The 24,336-nt window shown below is 27.4% G+C and overlaps 7 protein-coding genes across 15 annotated transcripts in view; 5 read left to right on the plus strand and 2 right to left on the minus strand.

Annotated features, from left to right (window-relative positions):
• Ptp36E (protein tyrosine phosphatase 36E) overlaps positions 1-5,335 on the plus strand; it is a 7,234-nt gene extending 1,899 nt beyond the window's left edge. For 2 of the 6 annotated variants that reach the window (XM_035883614.2, XM_085660495.1), the window contains 13 exons: positions 998-1,271; positions 1,380-1,504; positions 1,590-1,677; positions 2,577-2,653; positions 2,784-2,918; positions 3,059-3,199; positions 3,288-3,448; positions 3,561-3,696; positions 3,854-4,103; positions 4,192-4,268; positions 4,377-4,616; positions 4,754-5,098; positions 5,195-5,335. In XM_035883614.2, the coding sequence (XP_035739507.1) occupies positions 998-1,271; positions 1,380-1,504; positions 1,590-1,677; positions 2,577-2,653; positions 2,784-2,918; positions 3,059-3,199; positions 3,288-3,448; positions 3,561-3,696; positions 3,854-4,103; positions 4,192-4,268; positions 4,377-4,616; positions 4,754-5,098; positions 5,195-5,275 (2,130 nt within the window). In that variant the 3' untranslated portion in view covers positions 5,276-5,335. Of the gene's footprint in view, positions 1-437; positions 538-658; positions 871-997; positions 1,272-1,379; positions 1,505-1,589; positions 1,678-2,010; positions 2,207-2,576; positions 2,654-2,783; positions 2,919-3,058; positions 3,200-3,287; positions 3,449-3,560; positions 3,697-3,853; positions 4,104-4,191; positions 4,269-4,376; positions 4,617-4,753; positions 5,099-5,194 lie in introns of those variants that run through there. The other 4 variants (XM_085660496.1, XM_085660497.1, XM_035883615.2 and 1 more) reach the window with 4 other exon arrangements.
• Positions 5,336-5,519: 184 nt separating this feature from the next.
• Positions 5,520-8,662, plus strand: LOC118449245 (uncharacterized). The gene has a single exon (XM_085660493.1). It carries the CDS (start codon positions 5,528-5,530, stop codon positions 7,676-7,678), a length of 2,151 nt encoding a protein of 716 aa, XP_085516619.1. The 5' UTR covers positions 5,520-5,527; the 3' UTR covers positions 7,679-8,662.
• A 661-nt stretch (positions 8,663-9,323) lies between these two features.
• Positions 9,324-12,619, plus strand: LOC118449247 (uncharacterized). Its single transcript, XM_035883617.2, has 5 exons — positions 9,324-11,141; positions 11,242-11,365; positions 11,456-11,724; positions 11,800-11,954; positions 12,017-12,619. Exons 1-5 carry the CDS (start codon positions 10,321-10,323, stop codon positions 12,568-12,570), a joined length of 1,923 nt encoding a protein of 640 aa, XP_035739510.2. The 5' UTR covers positions 9,324-10,320; the 3' UTR covers positions 12,571-12,619.
• Positions 12,620-12,782: 163 nt separating this feature from the next.
• Rfk (Riboflavin kinase) lies at positions 12,783-14,360 on the minus strand. Its single transcript, XM_035883626.2, has 4 exons — positions 14,076-14,360; positions 13,355-13,503; positions 13,148-13,250; positions 12,783-13,063 (listed from the first exon to the last, which is right to left on the minus strand). Exons 1-4 carry the CDS (start codon positions 14,170-14,172, stop codon positions 12,960-12,962), a joined length of 453 nt encoding a protein of 150 aa, XP_035739519.1. The 5' UTR covers positions 14,173-14,360; the 3' UTR covers positions 12,783-12,959.
• A 4-nt stretch (positions 14,361-14,364) lies between these two features.
• Positions 14,365-20,179, minus strand: LOC118449250 (uncharacterized). 3 transcript variants are annotated; one of them, XM_035883620.2, is made up of 6 exons: positions 16,954-17,328; positions 16,605-16,873; positions 15,926-16,488; positions 15,566-15,835; positions 14,701-15,186; positions 14,365-14,420 (listed from the first exon to the last, which is right to left on the minus strand). In XM_035883620.2, exons 1-4 carry the CDS (start codon positions 17,130-17,132, stop codon positions 15,587-15,589), a joined length of 1,260 nt encoding a protein of 419 aa, XP_035739513.1. In that variant the 5' UTR covers positions 17,133-17,328; the 3' UTR covers positions 14,365-14,420; positions 14,701-15,186; positions 15,566-15,586. The 3 variants fall into 3 exon arrangements, with proteins under 3 accessions (XP_035739513.1, XP_085516635.1, XP_085516636.1); XM_085660509.1 differs by lacking the exons at positions 14,365-14,420; positions 14,701-15,186 and adding an exon at positions 20,078-20,179 and having other exon boundaries at positions 15,587-15,835; positions 16,954-16,993; XM_085660510.1 differs by lacking the exons at positions 14,365-14,420; positions 14,701-15,186 and adding an exon at positions 20,078-20,102 and having other exon boundaries at positions 15,587-15,835; positions 16,954-16,990.
• On the plus strand, positions 14,451-15,550 carry LOC118449251 (magnesium-dependent phosphatase 1). The gene is made up of 4 exons (XM_035883625.2): positions 14,451-14,646; positions 14,718-14,775; positions 14,916-15,137; positions 15,233-15,550. Exons 1-4 carry the CDS (start codon positions 14,607-14,609, stop codon positions 15,396-15,398), a joined length of 486 nt encoding a protein of 161 aa, XP_035739518.1. The 5' UTR covers positions 14,451-14,606; the 3' UTR covers positions 15,399-15,550.
• LOC118449249 (nuclear RNA export factor 1-like) lies at positions 20,045-23,974 on the plus strand. 2 transcript variants are annotated; one of them, XM_035883619.2, is made up of 10 exons: positions 20,045-20,422; positions 20,646-20,947; positions 21,027-21,110; positions 21,200-21,443; positions 21,541-21,734; positions 21,837-21,949; positions 22,243-22,279; positions 22,398-22,633; positions 22,718-22,880; positions 22,996-23,974. In XM_035883619.2, the coding sequence occupies exons 1-10, from the start codon at positions 20,344-20,346 to the stop codon at positions 23,422-23,424; spliced, it is 1,881 nt and encodes a 626-aa protein (XP_035739512.1). In that variant the 5' UTR covers positions 20,045-20,343; the 3' UTR covers positions 23,425-23,974. The 2 variants fall into 2 exon arrangements, with proteins under 2 accessions (XP_035739512.1, XP_035739511.1); XM_035883618.2 differs by having other exon boundaries at positions 22,718-22,886; positions 22,996-23,970.
• The last annotated feature ends 362 nt before the right edge of the window (positions 23,975-24,336 follow it).

Below are 24,336 nucleotides of genomic sequence, written 5' to 3' on the forward strand. Positions count from 1 at the left end.
AGAAATTTTTTCTCTATCTAACTATTTCTAATATCAAGGTTAATAATTCATTTTCGCGCCTTTCTATGAAACCTATCGTTGAAATGAGGGAGCCACTACCGGATAGTCATCTATTCGAATTCATTTGTATTTGTATATGCATATATCAAATGATACATGTTATGTCATGCATAAAGTAATTTTTAAATCCAAATTTTTCTTTCTGTCTTATTTTAAGAAATTAATTAATAAAAATAGATCTTCAATAATTTATATTATAATGTTTAATAATAGTACTTTATCATTGGAATGTAAAAAATGTGTATGTTGAATAATTGTTTTGTTAATATAATTATAATTTGTTATTAATTTTTATTAATTTAATTGTATGAAAAATAGCTTCCATAAGATCATTCATTCAATTGAAAAAAATTAATTAACCTCTTCGATCTTTGTAGATTTACAATTTTTTGGGCTTTAAACGCGTATTTATTGAAAAGTCAAGAGACAATATATTGGAATATATCTAAACGGAAATCCTAAATTTTACGAAAACAAGTAAGAATTAGTCAGCTATTGATACATTGCAATCAAGTTATCTGGCATGTATATAGTAGTATTATTTTTCATTCTATATATTTAAGAATAATTTCTGCATTATATTTGATTCTTTTTGTAGATTTTATCACTTGTTATTAGGCTGTTTCAAATCTGAAATGAAAAATTACAAACAATCTAACATAATGTTGATAACATGTATATGACATAAGGATTTTTAAAAAGATTTGTTACTATAAAATATTTGACGATGGATCTTTGGAAGGAATAATTTTATAAAGTTGCAGATAGTTTAACATAAATTATTTATTGGCTATATTTAATAATTCACAGGTAATTAAAATTCTAAAAATTTATGTCAATAATAGTTTCAATGTTTTTAATGTTTTAAATATTTTTTGTTAATATATGATATAAAAATGATATATTTAATATTAAAGTAATAATATTATTATTTCAGAAAATGTCATCTTTAAGAACACAATCGACCGGTGGTGGTGTCCTAGGTTTGAGCAGTATTTGCTCTGATCGTACAGGAGCCACTTCAATTGCTAGTGGTTCTCATTCTCATTCCCATACACATAGAAAACATCATCATCACAGTAGAAGTAGAAGTGCTCCTAGAGCGCCAGAAAAGCCACCTAGAAAACGTCATTTAAATCCTGGACATAGCTTGGTTTCCATTCCAAGTCAAATTAAATTATCAATGTTAAACAGTGGCCTCATTTCTTTTGGTAAGTTCTTTTCTTCAATCGATATATTTGAATCTATATTATTTACTTATAAATTAAATAATAAAAACAAAGAATCCAAAAGCCATAATGTTATTTTTATATGTTTAGCGACAGAAGAACTTAGTAGTAGTATGAGCACTACATTGCCTTCAACACCAACTGAACTTTTACAATTTCCAAAGCTTTGTGAGCTTCGAAGAAAGTTTCCAGTTCTATATCGTGTAGAATTTCAAGTAAGAAATAATATCTTAATCTGGTTTCTTGATAAAATTTAATAATTAAACATGTATTTAAAATATTACTTGTTTCAAATTTCAGACAGCAGCAAAGGTAGAATCACATTCATGTAGACATGCTATAAAACCAGTGAATAAAGAAAAGAATCAAAACCAGAAATGTATTCCATGTAAGTATGAATCATATTAATTATAAGAGTGTTGTACTGTCAAAAAACAAATTGTTTTACATTATTTAATCCAAAGTGATAGTTAGTGGTTATTGTTAATGTTGAAATGTTTTGTTTCAACAAAAGAACTAATTCTGTTTGTTTTAATATTGTGTGATCTTTTAAGCTTCAAATTCTATCTAAATTTCTGTCATGACATTTAAGCAGAGATTGTTTTATGATACAGGAACGTTTTAATGCTTTGAAATATGCGCTTTTGTACTTTAGAAAATATTTTTTATAAGCTTTTTTTATGCGATGGTGGTTGACATGTTTAAACTTATAAAATATTAGACTGTACTAGGACTCTTCGTGGGATCCAGATTTGAGGATATTCGGATTCCTTGACATCCAGATAAATACATGACACGACAGCTCGAATCCGGATACCGAATATTCGAATCCGGATCCTACACTGAATTCAGATCCCATTATATGGATCTAACTCCTACACTAGTGCCTGCCAATGAAGACACGCCAACTACAAACGGTTAGTGCTATCACTAGCTGTTGCTGGTAAGTTAGTATATTTTTAGTAAATGCGTTATGACTATTCGTTGCAGTTGGTGATGTGTAGATATTGATGTTTTGCAAATTATTGCATATGATCTAATTTTTTTGAATTATTACAATGAATGCAAATTTTATTTCTTAAATAAAACATAAATAAGATAAATATTTCTCTTATTTTTCTAGTTTTATTTATTTGCCTTAAATTTCTCTTCAATTCAAATCCTATTCTTAATACAATGGAAATCCTCTTTGTAAAATATTGTCATAATAATATGATCACAATTTTATCCCATATCTTGATTTACTCTGCATAATTGTTTTGTTTTAATAATCACAATTATTTACAGATGACTATAATAGAGTGGTTTTGGATACAATAGAGGGTGAAACAGATTCTGATTATGTTAATGCATCTTATGTGGATGTAAGTATTTCAATATTTTAGCTTGATATATTAAAATAGAACATTAAATACAATTGAAGATTAATTTGATTAACATTGAAATTTTTTATTAAAATTGTATTAACTTTTATTGCTTCATTTTATATTTTAGAGTATCTTGAAACCAAATGCTTATATTGTAACTCAAGGTCCTATGGAAAATACTGTAACAGAATTTTGGCGAATGGTTTGGCAAGAAAAAGCATCTTGTATAGTTATGCTTACGAAAACTTTTGACTTCATAAGAGTAAGTCAGTATTAGATTTAATTATTATAAGAATAGATTTAAAAAAAAAAATCCACATATTTAACATTAATATTACAACATATTTCATGTTGTAATTTATCATATCATAATTTCTGCAATATTGTGTAACAATTTCGTAGGTCATGTGCGTCCAGTATTGGCCAGCGAGTAAAGACAAGGATGAAGAATATGGAGGTATTGGAGTTTCGATATTACAGGAAGAGCAATTAGCCAATTTTCATATACGTACAATAAAACTTTATAAAAAGGATGAAAGCGATGTAATGTATAACAATATATTATATGATAATGTATAATTTGTATGAAATATTTTATTAAAATAAAAGTTTCACATCTTAATATTTTTAGGAAATTTGTGAAGAGAGAACATTATTACAATTTCATTATACTGAATGGCACTCTCATACATGTCCCTTTGGTAATGCAGTGTTAGAATTTCGTCGTCGTGTTAGAGCAGTTGTTGGATCTACCATAAAAAATGAATCAGGTCCTATGGTAGTTCATTGCAAGTAAGTCTTCACAAACGTTATATTACTGTGTAGAGAATTATTGAAAACTTTTTTTTATTTTACATTAAACTTTCTTATATTCTTTATGATTATTTTCTCTTCACAATTAAAGTGATGGTGGTGGTCGATCAGGAGTGTATCTTGCAATAGATGCTAATATGGAGTTAGCTGAAGAAGAAGATGCCTTTGATGTATTTGGATATTTAAAGAAGTTGAGACAAAGTAGAAGAGGACTGATAGAAAATTTAGTATGTAAAATCATTAAAAAAAAAAAAAAAAAAAAAAAAAAGAAAAAAAAAAAATAATTGTGAGGGGTAATATATATATACTAATGATATCGATGAATTAATTTCATTTAAAAATGTTCTAACTCATAGTAAATGCAAATGAAATATATCTTTACAGGAACAGTACAAATTTGTATACGACACATTGGAAGAATTTGTAATATGTGGTACTTCATGGTTTCCAGTTTCGGAATTATCGCTACGTTTGAAACAAAAAGGTATAAAAAATCCTATTAGTAAAATGAACGAGTATTTACGAGAATATCAACAAATATGTAAGCAAACTCCACGATTTACGATCGGAGATTGTGCAGGAGGACACAGAGCTGATAATCGTGAAAAGAATAGAGATGTTTTGGTTGTACCACGTAAGTTTTTATAAAAAAAAAAGAAAAAAAAAATATCAGACATGTTATACTCTATAGATTATTTTAAATGATTATTTCTTTTACTTAGCTGATAATTTTCGACCATACCTTACTAGTTTCCAAGGGAACAATTTCACAGATTATATAAATGCTGTCTTTGTGGATGTAAGTTTAAAATGAACTTTTTTTATATATATATAATATCTACATTTTTTTTTTTTTTTTTTTTTTTTTTTGATTCTATTAATTTATAATTATGATAATTTATAATAGGGCTACACAAAACCAAGAGAATACATTGTTACTGAGTGGCCACTACGAAACACATGTGGCGAATTTTGGTCTCTGGTTTATGATTATGAATGTGCAGCAGTTGTTGTATTATGTGTACCACCTCAGGGTTCTACAAATTTTCCAAGTTTTTGGCCCGAAGGAAGGCATTCCAAAAAATATGGTCCTGTATTTACTATTGATCATATTAGTCATAATCATTATACGAATATTAAAACTTGGGTAAGTACAATAAAAATCATATTCACAAATTATATTTTATAACATAGTTTTCAAGTGAAATATTTTTGTTTATATTCATCTTTTTATATTTATATACATCATATGTATCTACAAATATATGGGATATATTTCTACAGGTATTTAGAATAAATAAAAAAATTATTTCATTACCTGAGTTAATGGCAGGAGTGAAAGCACCTCCAAAAACAGTTCAATTATTTCAATTAACGTGTTGGCCTATGGGTCATAAAGTACCAACATCTACAAATAGCTTAGTAGAATTAATGAATATGGTCGAACGTTGGAGACAAAGAACTGATTATGGTCCAGTAGCAGTCGTGTCTCCTGATGGAAGAAGTCGTTGTGGTGTTTATTGTGCTGCCAATGCATGTATAGAACAAGTAATACAACACGGAGAAGTAGATATATTTCAAGCTGTGAAAACAGTGCGTAGACATCGGCCTCAGCTAATAGAGAATATGGTTGGCATTAATACATATTAAAAAATTATAAGATAACACAACAACAACAACAACAACAGCAACAACAATATAAATTTTGTGTGATTTTTTTTTTAGACAGAGTATAAGTATTGCTACGACTTAGTTCTACATTATGTGCTGCATTATTTAAACAAAGATATGAACGAAAAAAAGTGAGAAAGCGAGTTGGGGGACGAGCTGTGGTTCATAGAATTTGGTCGTGGTGCAGCGCTACCATTAACACCAGAAGAAGCTTCAACGGATGGTGAACCAATTTTACCTTGTGCTCAAGGACATGTTGTTTATGAAACTACAAAAGTGATATTGCCAGAGTTGTCAAACGGTTCCACATTTCATAAAACGCCTAGTAGCAAAGAACTGAAGGTCGCAGAAAGTCCTGCAGAACAAAAGATATTATGGAATAGATCTATGGTGAAATCATTAGAAGAATGTGCAAATATTACTAATAGAAATATAAAAGATAGGATAATTTCATCGGGACGTGCTACTAGACCAGAAAACCTTGATATCACACCATGGTACCATGAGAACTTCTCTATTCCAAACAGCTCGTCAGAATATATGATTCATCGAAAATTCGACTCCTCAAGCTCACACGTTACTAAAGAATTAAAACTTAAGTTAATTTCAAAAAAGGATAGTAGTGTTGAAACAGAAACTCCGCAAATAGAAGCAATCGGTATTACGCCTAGAAAGGCTTACATGGATTTAGTTGATGCAATCGCATTGTTAGATGAGACTTGTCCAAATCAAGAATTTAATCCGTCCGATACAATAAAAATAACAGAGGCTTCTTTATTGCCATATACAGAATGTAAAAAAGTAAAATCAAAAAATAAGTCGAGAAGTTCTTATAATCACGATCACGATCGACTTAATCAACGTTCATTTAAAAGACATCGTCCACAGGATAAGAATAAAAATCGACCATTAATGAAGAAAATTGGAAAATCGAAAACCGAAGAAATGCCATTTTTAATAAGATCATCGCCGAATCTTGGCACCATTCGTAAACCTTGTTTTCAGAAGATTAGATCAAGAAAAGTTCTTGAACAACCTACTTTAAATAAAATCAGTTCTTTGAAAAAATTTATCTTTGATACGACAAATGTTACAGAAAATTTTGTTGTTAATTTTAAAAGTATCAGCGAAACAACAACAGATATTCAAACTAGTATTGAACAAACTAATAATCAGCAAGAAAAACAATTGAAAAAGTCTAGAACGATAGAATTACCTATTAGAAGATATTCTGATATAGGTCAAAGTTCTTCTGTGACAATACATTCCTTTGAAACAGATGATTTAGATAAAGTTTTCTCTCGAAAGACACCTCTTCGAGATTATCGAAGAGCTTCATTAGATAACGTAATCGATACCGAATCTTGTTCGTCGTTAGTGAAAGATGTAATAACGAATAATTCGAAACTTAGCATGCAACAACGATTCAATAGTATAGATACATTAATAAAACACAAAATAAACGTAAATGAACAAAGTGTTTCTTCTAGTAAGTATGTAGGTTCTTCATTCACAGAATTAGATAGATGGAGTAGCTTTTTTAAGAAACAAGAAGAAATAAAAAAATGTATGACTCATTCAACGATTGATTGTATTTGTACAAGTTTAAAAATCGGCGGAAGTACACCAAATTTGAAAGAGTGCATTTCAAACTCTCTACTAATAAATACATCGAGTAATGTAAAAGAACAACGTCAAAAAATAATCACTCTAAACAAATTGAAAGAAATTAGTCATGTAAAAGATAAAAAAATAGTTAGAAATACAACCTCGAAGTGTCAAAAATGGCAAATTTTCTTTGAACCTTTGCAAGACACATTAGATATGTTTAATGAATTACGCAAAGTAAGCAGTTTACTGAATATACCTTCTTGGGAGAAATTTTCTAATGTAGACAAAACGTTTGTTCAAATACCAAAACAGATTTTTTTAAATAAAAAAGAAACATTAAGACATGAAAGTAGCAGACAGTATATTGCAAGTGAAAGAAGCGAACCAAGCACAAATAGTCAAAATGAAAGAAAAGAACAACTTTCAAAGTTAATAGAATCAGTTCAATGTAAAAAAACATATTTGCCATTACATCATGTTCTTAAAGAAAAACAGGAAATAGATTCTAAAGCAATTTCTTTAACCACTGCAAAAGATTTAACTTCTCAGACTGAAGTAGATTCTAAATTCTACCTATCGGATATTTTTAATGTACCTTTACAGAAAAGGAATGTACAAGAACAGGAAGAGATGGATATGAAAATAAAACAAGCAACAAAGGCAAAACACAATCATTGTCTTGAAATAAAAGTTGCTAATCCTATGTTTCAAAAAGAAAGTAGCTCTCAGAAAATGGTACAAATTCAGGGACGGACCAATGATTTTTATGAGATCGTATCATCTAAAACAGTGCCGAATTGCGCTGAAAAACAATTGAGCAAAGTCTCTGCTGAAGAAGATACAAAATTAGAGAACTTTACCCTTGGTTCTAAGGTTGACTACCAGTCAGTTATTGAGCAAAAGCGGACCAAATGCTTTCCTTTATAATGCATGTATGTAGATCTACTTGTAGATAATGTTCCATAATAAAAACACATTGTGTTTGCATTAAAAATGTACAATGCCAGGGACAGGAGCCTTACGTATATAGTGAATCATGTTTTACTTAAACTGTTTCACTACTGTTTAGCTATACTTATCGTAAAAAATTTAACACTTATTTCTAATGCTGTACAGGATATAACGGACATTCGATGCGGATTGTATTATTGGTTTCTACAATAAACATTACGCGACATTCATAAAATTGGACAGGATTACAATCCTTTTTGATCGAGCCTTTGATAATAATGGACATAAACATAAAGAACAGCATGATCCCTTAAACACTGTCAAAAATGAAAGTGGTACAATACTAAAATATATACAAAAAAGTATGTGTAATATAACTTGTATCATTTAGTCAATGGTTTTTGAGGTGCCTTGCCTTGTATATGTTTACATATGATATATATATATATATATATATATATATATATGTATGTTATGTATACATATCTTTTTAATAATGAATAATTTTTCATTTGTTTCCAAATGTAACTATGGATATAGCAGATTATTTAGAATAATAATTGGCTTTTCATGTGTCACTTTCATCAAGGCAAGGATTTGGATCATTTTTCTATACTGCTTATACAAAATAAAAACATATTTGTAAAATGTTGGTCTATATTACACATTATTTCTTTTGTTATCAAAACAAAAATCATAGACCAACAATATTTAACAGTCCAAATTTGACAAGATTATTAATCATTATAAAGAAGGGAAATTAGGACTTGGATAAGATGTGTTTATATAGAATGTAGCTTAAGTGTTTATAAAATTGTTAGAAAAACATTATTGTAACAGAAATGAAATATTGTTCTGTAAATATATCGATGGAAAGTAAATAAGATAATTGTTAATAGAAATAAGATGCGTCAGTATGAATACTTGTATAGACTCTAATAGTAATTTGTTCCTTTTTCATTTTATTTTTTATTTATAAAATAAAACTAAAATTTCTTAATTACAAAGTTCATCACAAAATATTAGGATTCTTTTTAAATTTCTTATCATAAATCAACGATTTTTATTGTTTATATTGTCTCTTAATTAGAAATAACTTTTACGATTTTCTGTCAATATTTACATATGATTATTTTGAATATTTTGCTACTAATAAACATCGTCTGTCCAAAAGTAATGCTGCCACGGTATATAAATCATGTAAGTATGTAATATTTTACCAGTCAAATCAATTAGAAGTGAGAAAAGACAAATAAAATTTTAAATAAAAAAAGATAAAATAAACTTTTTCTTCGTGCAAATGAATCTACATTATCGACTTCAATTTTGTATGATAAATCTGAGGATATTTCGAGATAATATAAGACGTTAACTTTTCTTATCATTCCGTCATCGGTAATACCATTTTATAATTAACGTGTTAGATGTGTTAGAACCTTGCACGATGAGAATTCTGCAATCCAGGATGGTGAAGTTCGTTTTTATGATATTAGAAGAAGGCAATGACTACGAATTCAAAATTTAATCATATTGAAATGTTAATGTAAAATTATTTTATATTTAACGCGCGTTTCGTACTACGTTAATGTTACTACTTAATGTATTATTGTGTAAAATATTAATTTAGTTTACCCCGTGTACATTATATATTATTTACATAACTATAAAATTGCCAAAAGTATTGATATTACTATATTAAGTATTTAAGTATTATTGTTTAAGTACTTAAATATTATTAGCAATGTAAAGTGTTAGTACTTTAATATTTAATCAGAGTTAGATTGAAGGGTTTTTCAAAATACATTGGAATATATAGCCATTCATCCAGTAGTACTTGCATTGCGTGATTTTCCATTAAATTTCAATACATCGCAAATATTTCGCAAAGTAATCTAATCGAATTTTCGATCAAATAAAATCTGAGCATAATGTTCACATATACATACAAGCAAGCAATCATTTACTTGATAAAAACAAAACACACCGCGGAAACATATCTCTATATTTTAAAATATCAGTATAGTAAAAATCAATTAATGTAAAATCAGTAATGGTGGTACGAGTTACTTTCTCTTTTATCTCAGATTTGAAGGGGCGCCACAATATGAAATTTATTTTTGACAGAAAATATCAAAAAATATTGAAAACAACAAATAATTTTAAATTCAGATGTAATTCGAATACCGATTTTTAATAACAAAGTCTCATTTTATCGATGAAGTTTTAAACGAGGAAATAACTTTTTCGAATTCTTGTCTCTGAAAACTATTCTTATTAGTAAATTATTCTCAAAAGAATATCTTTTTTAATAACTTTTTTTTTTTTCAAAGGAAAGAAAATTTTTTCAAAAATTCGAGAAAGTCATCTTCTTATTTAAATCTTCATTTTTATAATGATATCTTGTTCATCAAAATTGGTTAAGAATTACGTTTGTATTCATTGTTGGCGTAAACCATTACATATTCATTTGATTTCTTCAACATAACCTAAATTTACCACGCAATCAGCTTAGCACGTGGATCTGTGTGACACATAAAGAAGAGACCGAAATATTTTTTTGTTCAACAATTTATATTTAATTTATACAAACTTGTGATTGTGAAGAAGAAACTATAATTATGAGTGATATTTCTGAAAAATCTCATAAAACTACGTCTGAAACAGAAAATGGGGAAGTATATATTATATATGACTCGACTATGCCAGAAACAAACGAAAATAAAGTAGTACCAATCTTCAATTGCGCCTACTCTGACATTACAGATGATTCTAATGATAGTAAAAATATATTAATAGAAACGGTAGAGTCTAATAATACTACAGATACAAACGTATCTTATCCATTAAATAATGAAGTATATGAAATACATGATTCTACACTTGAACTGACAAAAGAGAATAAATATCAAAGAATAATGCATTCTGATAAAGTTATTACTAACAATAATATTGAATGTACTGCTACAAAAGCTATTGATAATGATAATGTTGAAGAAATGACTATAGAAGCTATTACAAACGATATTATTGAACATATACCTGTAGAAACTATTATTGAAGAAACCAATAATTTTGACACTCACAATTCTTCAATGCATAAGGATGATATGATTTCACATAAAATATCAGTAAGCAACAAAACAACTTCATCTCTTTCTGCAATTGCTGTAGAATATGATTCTGATGTAGATACTGAAGATAGTATATGTACCAATACAAATAAAAGTTTAGATCTTAATAAAAATCAAAATAATGAAAATATAGAAATTTTATGTTGTGAGAATACAAATGTATATCGTGTAAAGAATGAAGAGTTATCTAATAAAGATAGTGATAGTGATAGTAATAGTGACAGTGATGATTCTAGTAATAGTAGTGATTCATCAGTAATAGTTATACCAAATGATTCAGATGAAAATAGTGACAATGAAACAAAAAGGTAAGATAGTATTTTCTTTTGATATATCGATTTATAAAAAAGTATATATGTTTATAGTATACAAAGTATATAAGTAAAAGTATATATTTATTCTTTGTAGAAATAAAATAAAAGATAAAAGACAATCTAATGAAAGGGAACTAAAAAGTGAATTAGATGATCTACCTCCAATAGAAGATCTTAAAATATCTGTATCTGAAAATTCATGTGATTTAGTTGGAGAAGTGAGTGAACTGTGTTCTTTTTTTTTCTATATTAAAAAATAAATAATAATTTATTATTTTTATTAAAAACCTTAATTTCATTTTATGTAGGTTGCCTGGATGGTTGAACAATTAGTAGTTGTCCGTCCTAAAGCTGGTAAACCAACTCTTAATTTAGATACTGTCCTTTTTATTGATAAAGGAAAAAGAGCATTGGGTAGGGTATTTGATGTTTTTGGACGAGTTTCTGATCCACATTATTGTGTAAGATTTAATAGTCCTGCACATATAAAAGAAAATGAAATTAATATTGGTATGGCAGTTTATTATTGTCCAAACTCACCATATACATCTATTGTCTTTTTACATGAATTAACTAAGTAAGTTTTAAATATTAAGTAGTTCTATTACACGTATAGTACTTCATTTATTAAATATAACTTCCGATTATTTAGAATGAAAGGTACCGATGCTGTTGATGATGATGAAGCTCCAGATTTTTCTGATGATGAGGAAGAAAGGAAATATTATGAAAATTTAAAACAAAAGAAAGTAAATGAAATAATTAGTTCAGAGGACAATATTCCACATAAGCGAAGACGCAAGTCAAGTAAGTTAAATATTTAATTTCTTGTAATTATTATTTCTAACACTATACCTTTTTACTTTTAGCCTCGAGTTGGCAGTCCAATCATCCTTGGAACAGAAATATAGGACAAAATTTTAAAGGAAGGAAATCCCAGGTTAGAAATAATGATAGTTCCGGTACATCTAATTCATATAGTTCACCATGGACATCGTTTTCATATTTTAATAATTTAAATTATCCGACTAATTTTCAACAAATGCATTCAACGCATAATGGACTTTATGGATATATGCCATATTCAAATAACTTGCAAACTAGCAATACAAACCAAAATTCCAACAAGTATAATATTAGCCCTCAATGTATTAATGTAAACAGAAATGAAACGTCAATACCAAATCCTAAGATTTCTTTTGGAATGCTTCCTAGGTTTCAATCTGCTACGTCAGCAAATGTTAATAGACATAATACATTTCCAGCTCCAAATATAAGATTTCCACGTACAGATATGTATTGGCAATCACAAACTTCATATGTGACTTCACCTTTATCCTTTTTACCTCCACCACCTCCACCTCCACCTCCATCTTCCATGATGCAAATGTTTGATGAACAAAATCATGATACCTCACAATAACAATGTATTGGTATCAAATTAAAATAATAAAACTATAAATAAAAAATATTTCAAATCTTACATATATTTTTTATTAAATATTAATATTAATAAAATTTCTTTACTTTGTATAAATATTTATGTAGAATTTTATGTTTTATGTATATTAAATATAATGCATTCATACATTAATCTCAAATTATTCAATGTATTCAAATATTTCATCTTATTAGCTTAACATAATATTTTGTCATTTTTTCTATACTATTTTATAATCTTAAAATTGATAATGAATAAAATATATTAATACATTTTGAATATAAGAATTGGATAAAGAATATAACTTTCACAATAAGTATATTTGTAAAAATTAATTGTTGAAAGACATTGTTATAATAAAAGAAAATTGGTCAACTTGTTAAAAAAGTATCATATTTGTAATCTAACATATTAGGTTTGTCTAATTCTTTCTCAGCAATCATAATATCGTTCCTTATTTCTTTTATCAATTCATCTGAAAATATTTGTTCTTATATATTTAATATTTTTATAATACTTAAAATATAAAAGATATAAAAGAAAAGAAAATTTATTTTACCTATTGATGCAAAATCTCTTTCTTTTCGTATATAACCAGTAACAATCACTTTAAGTTCCTTGCCATAAAAATCATTTGGAAACATTTCTAATATATGAACTTCCTAGAAAAAATTATTATGAAATTAGATTAATAACTATACTATATACTTCATTATAATTCAATTGTATATATATATATATATATATATATTGTTTGCTACTTAACAAATGCTTTTTTCTCATTTTTATAAAATGGATTCCATCCAACACTTGCAACCATTTTATATATCTTTCCATCTAAAGCACTCCAACCATAATATATACCAGTATCAAAATTTTTAGGTAATGAATTAACAACGTTTTCTGAAAAGTTTGCTGAAAAATAATAATCTACATTAGAAACGAATAAAACAGATACAGATATATATATATAGATATATATATATATATATATATATATATGAGTTTCAAAACGCGCGAAAATATTCATAATAGAGACTTTCATTAGATGTCATCAATGTAGACGGCAAATTAAAAAAATCTGTATTCGCAATATTGCAGAGGTAACGAATTAAGATAACATCATCATAAAATCTTATCGTATATAACAACTCGTTAAAAATATCTTAAATATCAGATATATCGTAACATATTAACATATTGAAATGAACAAATTGAAATTTCTATAGATTTATTTAATTTAATACAACTTGTGTATGTGTGTATATGTCTATATATATATATATATATATATATATATATATATATATATATATATAATTACATTATATTCAATAATAAATAATAAATTGTATAAAATTATTAATATACTATAAAAAATAGAAATATTTCAATTTCGATAATATAATCTGTTTTTTCCTTTTTACATTATAATACTTTAGATTGTTATTACATATATAGAATTTTAAATGTATAAATTGTAATACCTGTAGGAATGCCTAATGCTTTTGAGCCTCTACCAAAACCTCGAACCACTGTACCAGTTATAAAACATGGTAATATTTTGTTATTCATCTCACGCATTTGAGTTTCTCAGATTCGTGCCGTGAAGTAATTTTGATAAGCGGATATATGACGTTATAGTAAATAAAACAAATATATTCAATGTTTCTTAATTATTGAGAATACTGATATAACTGTTAGAGTAAATTTTTTATTCATTATAAAATCACTATTAATTCTCGATTTTTTTTTATAATATTACGTGGCGATGAGGACATAAGGAACTAGTTAATTTGTACATATGTAGCTTTTTTAATAGCTACTTTTATCTACGAATGAATACATATAAATGACAAATATTTGTACAGTACTACCAATATAAACGTAATACTATTATATTTTGTTCAAAGATATATCATATTTTACGTTTATTAAGTACGATAATTTAATGATTTTTATAAATTTTAAGTAATTACATAAAGCGTGCTGAGTTCGTTAGATAAATTGAAATAAATATGTCAGAAAAGAAACCAAAAATAATTGTTTTTGATTTAGGTTAGAATGCATATTTTTAATTTATAAAAATATTGTATTATTATTTTTTCTTACTGCTATTTTATTTTCAGACTATACATTATGGCCTTTTTGGGTTGATACACATGTAACACCCCCTTTTGTAAAACGGTTTGTTTTATTGAAATCATATGTAATTGTTTTATTGTAATATACTAATCACATGTCTTCAATATATTCTGTAGTTTTTTTGCACAAATACTTTTACTCTAAAATGAATATAATTCAATATTAGATGTAACATATTTTAGGAAAAAAAATGAAATAGTAGATGCACATGGTCAGATTATACATTATTATAAAGATGTACCTGATATACTAAAGAAATTGTCAGAGGAAGGATATGAGCTTGGCGTAGCATCACGCACTTCAGAGATTAAAGGTGCTAAACAATTATTGAACTTACTAGATTGGGAAAAATATTTTAAATATAAGGAAATATATCCTGGTTCCAAAACAACTCATTTTTCACAGTAAGTTCTTTAAAATGTTATAATGCATATGTTATGAATATATTTGCAACTAAAATATAAAAGATATTAATAATTATGTAAATAATTTTTGTTAGGATTAAAAAATTATCTAATGAGGAGTATAAAGATATGATGTTTTTTGATGATGAACAACGAAACATATCTGATTTAAATAAAATAGGAGTGTTGTCTATATTAGTTAAAAATGGTATGACGCATGAAGTTATAGATTATGGATTAAAAAAGTTTTCCAAATTATAATTATTATATATTTTGAAACATAATATTGTAAATAATACTGTATATACATATTTTAAGCAGCAATTTATATGTTATATATAACTTTATTCTTATCGCATAAAGTATATGATATAAATATGTTAATTGCATCAGTTAAAGAAAATATAATAATATAAATATTCTCTTACTGTATGTTTTACAAAATGTAATTAATACAAATTATTTGCCATTGTATAGTATTGTAATGGACTACTAACAATGACATCATCATCGCTATTTTTATGTACCATTTTGAAATAAGTTGTACATATTATTTCTGGCTTTTGCAAAGGCATAATTTTAAGAAATTTATCTATTTCATCTTTTGTTAATGAAGTACTCAAAAGATTAGTAAGCCTATCTGAATCAAAATTTTTAAATGGACAACCTCCTTCATATGTGGGTCCTGGGATTTGTGTCTAAAATTGAAATGAATATATTATTAAAAAAAAAATTACTTCTCCTAATATAGTTTATGATAGGATATAGAATATTAATTAAATACATACACACATAACAGTACAACTGGGAGATTTATAATTTCTATGAGATCCTTCTAAACCATAAAGATGTCTAATACTGTATATAAATTTTTTCGCATCTGTTTGCCATTTATGCATACAAACAGAAGTACAGGTATGTGGTTTAGAGTATTCCTCTTTCCAATATTGAATAGCGTCATCTATTTTCATTCCACTTTCCTTTAAAAATAGACTGTAATACAAACGAGCATAATGACTAAGACGATGACTTTTCCTCAATACTGTATGAAGATGTTGCATACACAAGGGAAACTTCTGTACTTCAAAATTTATGTTCTTATTATTTATTCTTCCAACGATAGGTCTATTTCGTGATATATAAAACAAAACTTGTTGCTTGAGAGAATTAAGTCTAACATCATTGTTCACATGCCATGTATGCGATTTAATATGTTTTAAATCTTGTATTAAATAAGTATTAAATAATGCTATCAATAATTTTTTCCATTGCGAACAATATACTATAGCATATCCAGCAGTTAAATCAACCTCTCTTCGTTTGATTAATTCTGGTATTAACTCAAATCTTACTTGAACAAAAATAAAGTAACAGATTTACAAAATTTGTTTAAAAAAATGCACACACACACACACACATATATATATATAAATGTGTAGTCTAAATGATATATATATATATAGATACCTTTGTATTGAAAAATGCAACAATCATCAGTATGATTTTTTGACATAATATGTTTAAAAACTATAGATTGTAAATAGAATACACATATTCTTCGTATATTTAAATTTATCCCATTTTCTTTGTGATTGACCATATCCAATTGCCGTATAATACTTTGAAGAAGACTATTTAATTGTCTAGGTATAATATTATCTAGTCGATGTTTCAATAATAATGTTTCTCTTGGAACCCAATACATCCATAAATCAGTTGATGTTGAAGCTATTAATCTAAAGTATGAATGTAGTCTAATACTGATAAATCATCTCATAATGTGGTGTACATTAGAATAATACAATTATATAATTACCTTAATATAAAATGACCAACTTTATCATATGCAGAACCTTCTAATAAATATTGAAAATTTCCATCAAATTCATTAGTTTTGTTGTTATATAAATATTCTAAATATTCTAATCTAGTATATACACATTTTTCCATAACATGCAGACATATCTGTCCACTCGGCGGTTTAATATAAAACATTTTAGATACTGATTAATGTTTCAACGAGAGTTTTATTAAATTTTTAATTGACAAATTTTACTCGCTGGATACATTTTATTTTGAACATTTTTTTCAAAGTTCGCGTTTTTGCGATTTTGTGAATTATTGCATAGTGAAATAATAGTTTTAAGATTGGATACGTAGGTACTAAGAAGACAATGTTTTTATGCATCCAAACTAAGTATACCAGTATATTATTTTAATTTAATTTAAATCTATTTTGTCTTAATTAATTCCACGATGATTAACCCTTTGCACTCCGCTGTCCCTTCTCATGGGACATTAAAGTTGATTAGTGATTACGGGTAATTGAGTTATTTCAGCGCAACTTTTTGAGACATGCATGTTTCCCTGAAATTTTCTCTTGAAATGACACAAGAAATCAAATCAAAATATAGTAAAATTACTAAGATATATACAAGAAATGTAAGCGGGTTTTGTGCCAGACGAGAACACGAGAGGCGTGCTCACGACAGTCCGAGCACTTCAAAGGCGCCACTTGAAAAGAGCGATAAGGCAAGTTTGTAGAAGAAAGGTCGGTATGCGAACATAGCACGCACTATATAGTGAGATTTATAATCATAAATAAGCAAGTCTAAATCTGGAGGAAAAGATTTCTAATGCTGAACTCAGTCTGGTTTGAAGCACCGCCCGATATAGATAGATCTAATGACGAGTGAGAAAATCGGAAAAGTGATTCTTCTCTTGATAAATAAATTGTTTGGTAAAAGTTTTTTCTGGTAAATATCATCTTGTGAGTTAGTAATAACAATTAGAAATTTTCAATCCATGTATTTATTCATATTTTTAATTAGAACAATGGCAAAATGTTCAAACACGAATAAGTCTCATGACACAAGTAGTAGTGAAGATGAGCTCCAAATAGACGTTTATACAGATATGTTAGAAAGACTAATTGTAGGAGAAAACGATAGCAGTGATAGTGATATCGTCCAAGTAACAAGGCGATGAAGAGACTGCATAGATAGCGATAGCGATGAAAGTGATACGAAAGAAAACACACCGCAACATGACAACGTATCGTCAAGTGAAGAGTGGGAAGATGTCACTGAATCAGGCGTTCCTCCAGCCACGATAAAATTTGACTTACATGACAAAATAGCTGGATCACAACTACCAAATAATGTAAAAGAACCCATAGAATATTTTACATTATATTTTACTGAAGAATTAGGAGACAGTATAATAAAAGAAACGAACAATTATGCCAACGAAGAAATTAGAAAGGAACAACTTTCACAAAAATCTACATGGCACAACTGGCACGATATTACTAAAGAAGAATTTTTAGCATTCATCGCAGTTATCCTAAATATGAGATTGATTCAACTGCCAAATATTCAAGAATACTGGTCTACCGCTTTCAATAGTAGAATTCCTTTCTTTCCAGAAACATTCACTAGGTCCAGATTTATGCAAATATTTTGGATGCTACATTTGAAGAAACCCACGCAAAGAAATGTGACGATAAGAACTCGTATCCAAAAGGTTAGCAATTATTTAGAATATATAGATGGCAAGTTTAGACAATACTTTATACCGTATAAAGCAATCGTTGTGGATGAATCTATTGTAAAATGCAAAGGCAGAATAGCATTTATTACCTATAATCCGAACAAGCCAATGAAATGGGGTATACGCATATATGCGCTAACGGATTTAAAAACTGGATATTTATTTACAATACTTCCGTACTACGGCAGCATAACTTCCGATAACATTTCCCGGCCTGATCTTCCAGTAATCACCAGGATTCCATTACATTTATATAATAAGTTAGACAGAATTCCCGATGCAAAAGGATACCACATGTACACTGACAGGTTCTATACCAGTGTTCTATTACCAGAAGAATTGTTAAAGATGAATTGTCATCTTACTGGCACCATACAAGTTAATAGAAAAGTCGTACCGACACAAATAAAAAAACCGAAATTTTCAAGAAAAATAACAGTTGCATACAGGAAGAATTGCACTACGCTTCTTGCGTGGAAAGACAAAAAAATTATCACAATATTCACTAATTATTACAACACACAACTGCAATCTACCCACAGAACATTACGCAGTGGACATGTTGTAACAGTCAATAAGCCTGAAATGGTGTTAGAATACATGGCAAATATGGGTGGTGTGGATCGTGCGGATCAATACGCTTCAACATATTACTTTCTCTGTAAGTCACTAAAATGGTGGAAGAATTTATTTCTTTGGGGGTTGGAAATGTGTGTCATTAATTCATACATTATTTATCGTATCTCAAAACAAAAAAGTAACGAAACGCCAATGACGCACCACAAGTTTGTCAAGGCACTCATTGACCAATTGAGGGGTGTTTTTCGTAAATCGAGAATGCGTCCATCCACATCTTCTGCGGACAATAGATTAGAAAATAAACTACATATTCCTGATGTGGGACAAAAAAAACGGGATTGAATTATTTGTTCTGACAGGAAAAAACCTGGTGGCAGGCGTCAAACAACTTATTATTGTCAAACGTGCACTAATCAGCCTGCAATGCACTTTGGGGAGTGTTTTAAAGTTTATCACACTGTACTAAATTATAAAAAATAAAATATTGATTTTTTTACAAATATACATTTCTTGATTTCAACCAATTTATATAAGTCCAATATTATTATAATATGTTAGTTAGTTCCAAAACCATACTAAATAATACGAGGATCTGTAAATGTACGTTTGTCACAAAGTAGCGCGCTGATTAGCTGATAGCCAATGTCTAAAATGGTTCGGAGTGCAAAGGGTTTAAGACTAAAAAGAAAAGAAACTAATTTTACTAGATGGGATGCTAAAATGTTCCTAGATTTCATGCGCCGCCTATTGACTCTGCCGCGAAGTACGATAATAGTATTAAAGAGTGTTGTTACAAATACAATACTTACCATGCTTCATTTTTTCTATTTTTCTTTATGTTCATAAGATGCATGCAAAAATTTGATAAAAAGCTTCATACACTCTCAACTATTACTCCATCTGAAGTTATTAAAAAACAAACAAATTCAGCAATTAAGATTTGAAACTCGAATTCTTTGACGGAAAACTGAATGTTAATAGAAGAGACCTTACTTTGTACCTACCTATTTCCGTTTGTAATTCTCAACTGAATGTTTTGTGATTCTAATTTTATATCCTATGTAATTATTTGAAAATGTCAAAAAAACCTAACAAAACTGTATGGGTAAGAGGAGGCAAAAGGACCAGTAATCCAGAAGACAAATATTACTTTGGTATTATTTATAATTACAATAATAATATAAACTCTTGAATGTTTTATCAATTATTTATGAAGTCATAGGAAATATGCAAAATATGCAAATAGAATATGTCCAATCTAAAAAAGAGTATTCATTAATTCCATGCATTTTGTCATAATTGTGATATCAGTTATATTGTCAATGTTAATAATTAGTTTATTAATAATGTTAAATTTTATTATACTGTATCATATAGGACATGATGATCGTGTTGGAAGAACAAGCGATGGAACATTTGGAAATAGACGTCGTGTGTCTTTTAAACCTCAAGGAAGATCAAGCAGAGATATATCAAGAAGTTTAACGTTGACATTAGATAATGATATTCCAATGGCAGGAACTTCCAATAATAACAATAGACAAGTTATTGTTTGGAGAAGGAGTAGAGGTTTATCTCGAGGAAGAAATAGTCCTTTACCACATAGAGCACTTCGTAGTGGTATCTTATCAATGTCTCAATCACTACCTGCTGGTGAAACTAGCTGGTATAAAATTACGGTAAATATTTCGAGTTAATGTGTAATTGTTTTTATTTATATACTATTTGTATGTATACTTATCTCTATTTATTTTTTAGATACCATTTGGGGCAAAATATACAAAAGATTATATTTTGAGTAGTCTTAATAGTATTGCTTCAGAAGCTTTTGTACCTATAATGGTAAATACATTTATAATAGATATTTTATAATTCCTGTCTATTAGTTCAACTTTCCAGATTTTTAATCTTTTTTTAAAAATCATTTGTAGTATAAGACCTCAGGAAATGAAGCATCATTTTATGTTGATAGTCAAAAAGCAGCAAATGTTCTTCTTCATTGTGATCGTAAAATTACAACAACAAATGGATTTAAACTTCGAGTAAAAATTAAATTAGGACTTCCACAGTGTGAAATCAGTGATGCTTTAAAAGAAAGATTAAAGCAAGCTATGATTAAACGATATGTTCCAGAAACAAATGCTTTAGATTTATCGAAATTTCATCATGATCCTGGTTGGTCAAGCAATTAATTTATGATTTTTGCATGGAATTATTAAATTACTTATTATTATAAAATACTTATTTAGTATAAAATATGTTTTTGTTATAGACCTTATTGCGGATTACTTTTGTGCGCTATCTCGACCAATTATGTTAATGGCAGTGTTAGATATTGTTTCCGAGTATGTACCCACGTTAGAAGCATTGAACCTAGACGGTAACAAGTTACATATGATTGAAAAACTTGATGTACTATATAAAAAATTTCCAAGATTAAAAATACTTTATATAGGAGATAATAAGGTAAATCATATATATATATATATATATATATATATATATAAATCTAACAAAATGCAAATATATATAATGTAAAAAACATACATATATATGTATTTGTTGTAGATAAAAGAAATGGGGCAATTAGATGCTATAAAAGAATTACAATTAGAAGAATTAAGATTGGCAGGAAATCCTGTCTCCAATAGGTATATGTCTCGTCAAAGTGACTATATTAGGTAATGTATTGTTTTACATGATTTTTTCTTTATTTTTAATGAAAAACATTTGGCAAAGAATGTAGAATATGTATTTTGATAAATTTCTACAAATATTGTCAATATTTAATCTTTGATTTTATATGTGAATATTAACAATTTTTATATTAAATACAATTCTTTATGTGTAATCAATAAAATTAATTAATATCTGCATTTTTTGCTAATTTATTATATAATAATACAATAAATGTTTTTGTTATCACAACTAACTTGGAATTTTTGTGTTTCTGGTTCTTCTTTCTCAACAACAGCGGTGTACGGAAAATATTTCCTAAGCTTTTAAGACTGGTAAGGAAATAATCTAATTATTGAGTATATAATAGAAGAAATTATATTATATTGTATTAAGAAAATAATTATGTATAAATATAATAATGATTTTGCTAAAAGTTTATCTGTTTTAAAGGATGGTATGGAATTACCACGTCCAATATTATTTGACGTTGCCAATGATACAACAAAAATGCCTCCTACTCAACGATTATTTGTCACAGATAGTAAAGCACAAGACATAGCAAGTCAATTCTTGCAACAATATTTTATTATTTTTGATAGTGAAAATAGGCATCTATTATTAGATGCATACGATGAGCATGCACGTTTCAGTTTGACAGTGATAAATAATCCTCAAAATACTGACAAGTAAGTGAAAAAAATTTATAATATATTATACTTTTTACAATATATTATAGATCATAATGTTATTGTATATTATTGGATTTTCAGATTAAGTGCATATCTTTCAGAGAATAGAAATTTGTTTAGAATAATTAATAATAATAAAAGGCAGAAATTATTAAAGCAAGGTAAATTACCAGTCCTATCTTTTATAATAGGACTACCACGAATAAAGCACCACTTAAATACCTTTACAATGGATGTCAGTATTGTAAGCGTAAGTTAATATTATTTGAAGAATATTAAGAATAAATTTTTTATATACTATATAAATAAGTTGATAAATCAAACTTACTTCTTCTTTTTTTTTTTTTTTACTATTACAGGAAGGAATGATGTTAATCACAGTAACAGGATTATTTGACGAATTGAATAATAAAGGTGATCAATTACGTTATTTCAATAGGACATTTATCATAATACCAAAAGGAAGTGGCTATTGCATCTGTAACGAGCAATTGCATATTAGTCTTCCCACCGAAGAACAACGTAAAAAATTAATCACTGATAATTTCTCAGTACAAATGACTGATATACCAAGTGGATCTAAAACTTTATCAGAAATACAATCGCCACAATTAACAGAAGACGTAAAACAAAAAATGGCTTTAACATTAAGTCAAGAAACGAACATGAATTCAGAATGGAGTTTGAAATGTTTACAGGAAGTTCACTGGAATTATGAAAATGCAATTTTAGCTTTTCAGGAACTTTTCAAACATGGACGAATACCGTCGGAAGCATTTGTGAAATAAAAATTATATTATAGGTAAAAAATATGAAAAAAATACTTCATTCTGCATTCAAATTTTTCCTTAAACAATTTAAATTCTCACAGCCTTCAAAGTATTACGTACAAAGTTGATTAGTTTTGTAGATAAAAATGAGATGTGTTAGTTTATAATCAAATACTGTTGCTATCTTTTTTGTATTCTGTGCTATAAAAAAAAAAAAGAAAAAAAAAAAAGAAAAAAAAAAAGAAAAAAACAACAAAAAAAAGAAGAAAGAAAAAGAAACAAGCAGAAGCAAGTTTAATTTGAATTGAAAAATTATAATTGTTATTAAATTTACAGTTACTTACAGATTTTAAAATGTAATATCTATTGTGAAACAATGTATATGATGAGGTTCATATAATAGCATTATATCATAATTACTGTTGTAATTAATTAACACAAAAATCAATGTCGCGTATGACAAGTATTTACATACTGTGTAATGAATTTTTCTTTTTGGACAATTATTATTAATTATTCATTTTTTGTATGTATGACTTAGTAATCAATTTGATAAAATATTTATCAAAACAATTTACTATACTAAAAAAATGTGTATATTACTAATAACATTGATTTACTATTAGTATGATTTTCTTTTCTTTATTTTTATAAGTTTTATCTTTTTTCTTAATTTCTTTTTTTTTATAATATAGTTTACTATTTTATAATATAATATGTAAAAGAATTTGAAGAAATTATTAAAGAAAAATGTTTATACACATATACACACACACACAACATAAATAATTGTATATAAAATTTAATGAACATTTTAGATTTCAAAGAAAATTAACTATTATAAATAATGCTGTGTTAAACAATTTATTTTCTGAAAACATTTGATAGATTAATTAATATTATAGTTCTCCCTTTTGTTCTAAAATTCAA

This window comes from Vespa mandarinia, chromosome 12 (genome assembly GCF_050613455.1).
Source record: "Vespa mandarinia isolate Hongniang chromosome 12, ASM5061345v1, whole genome shotgun sequence".
In the NCBI taxonomy this organism is placed as follows: domain Eukaryota; kingdom Metazoa; phylum Arthropoda; class Insecta; order Hymenoptera; family Vespidae; genus Vespa; species Vespa mandarinia.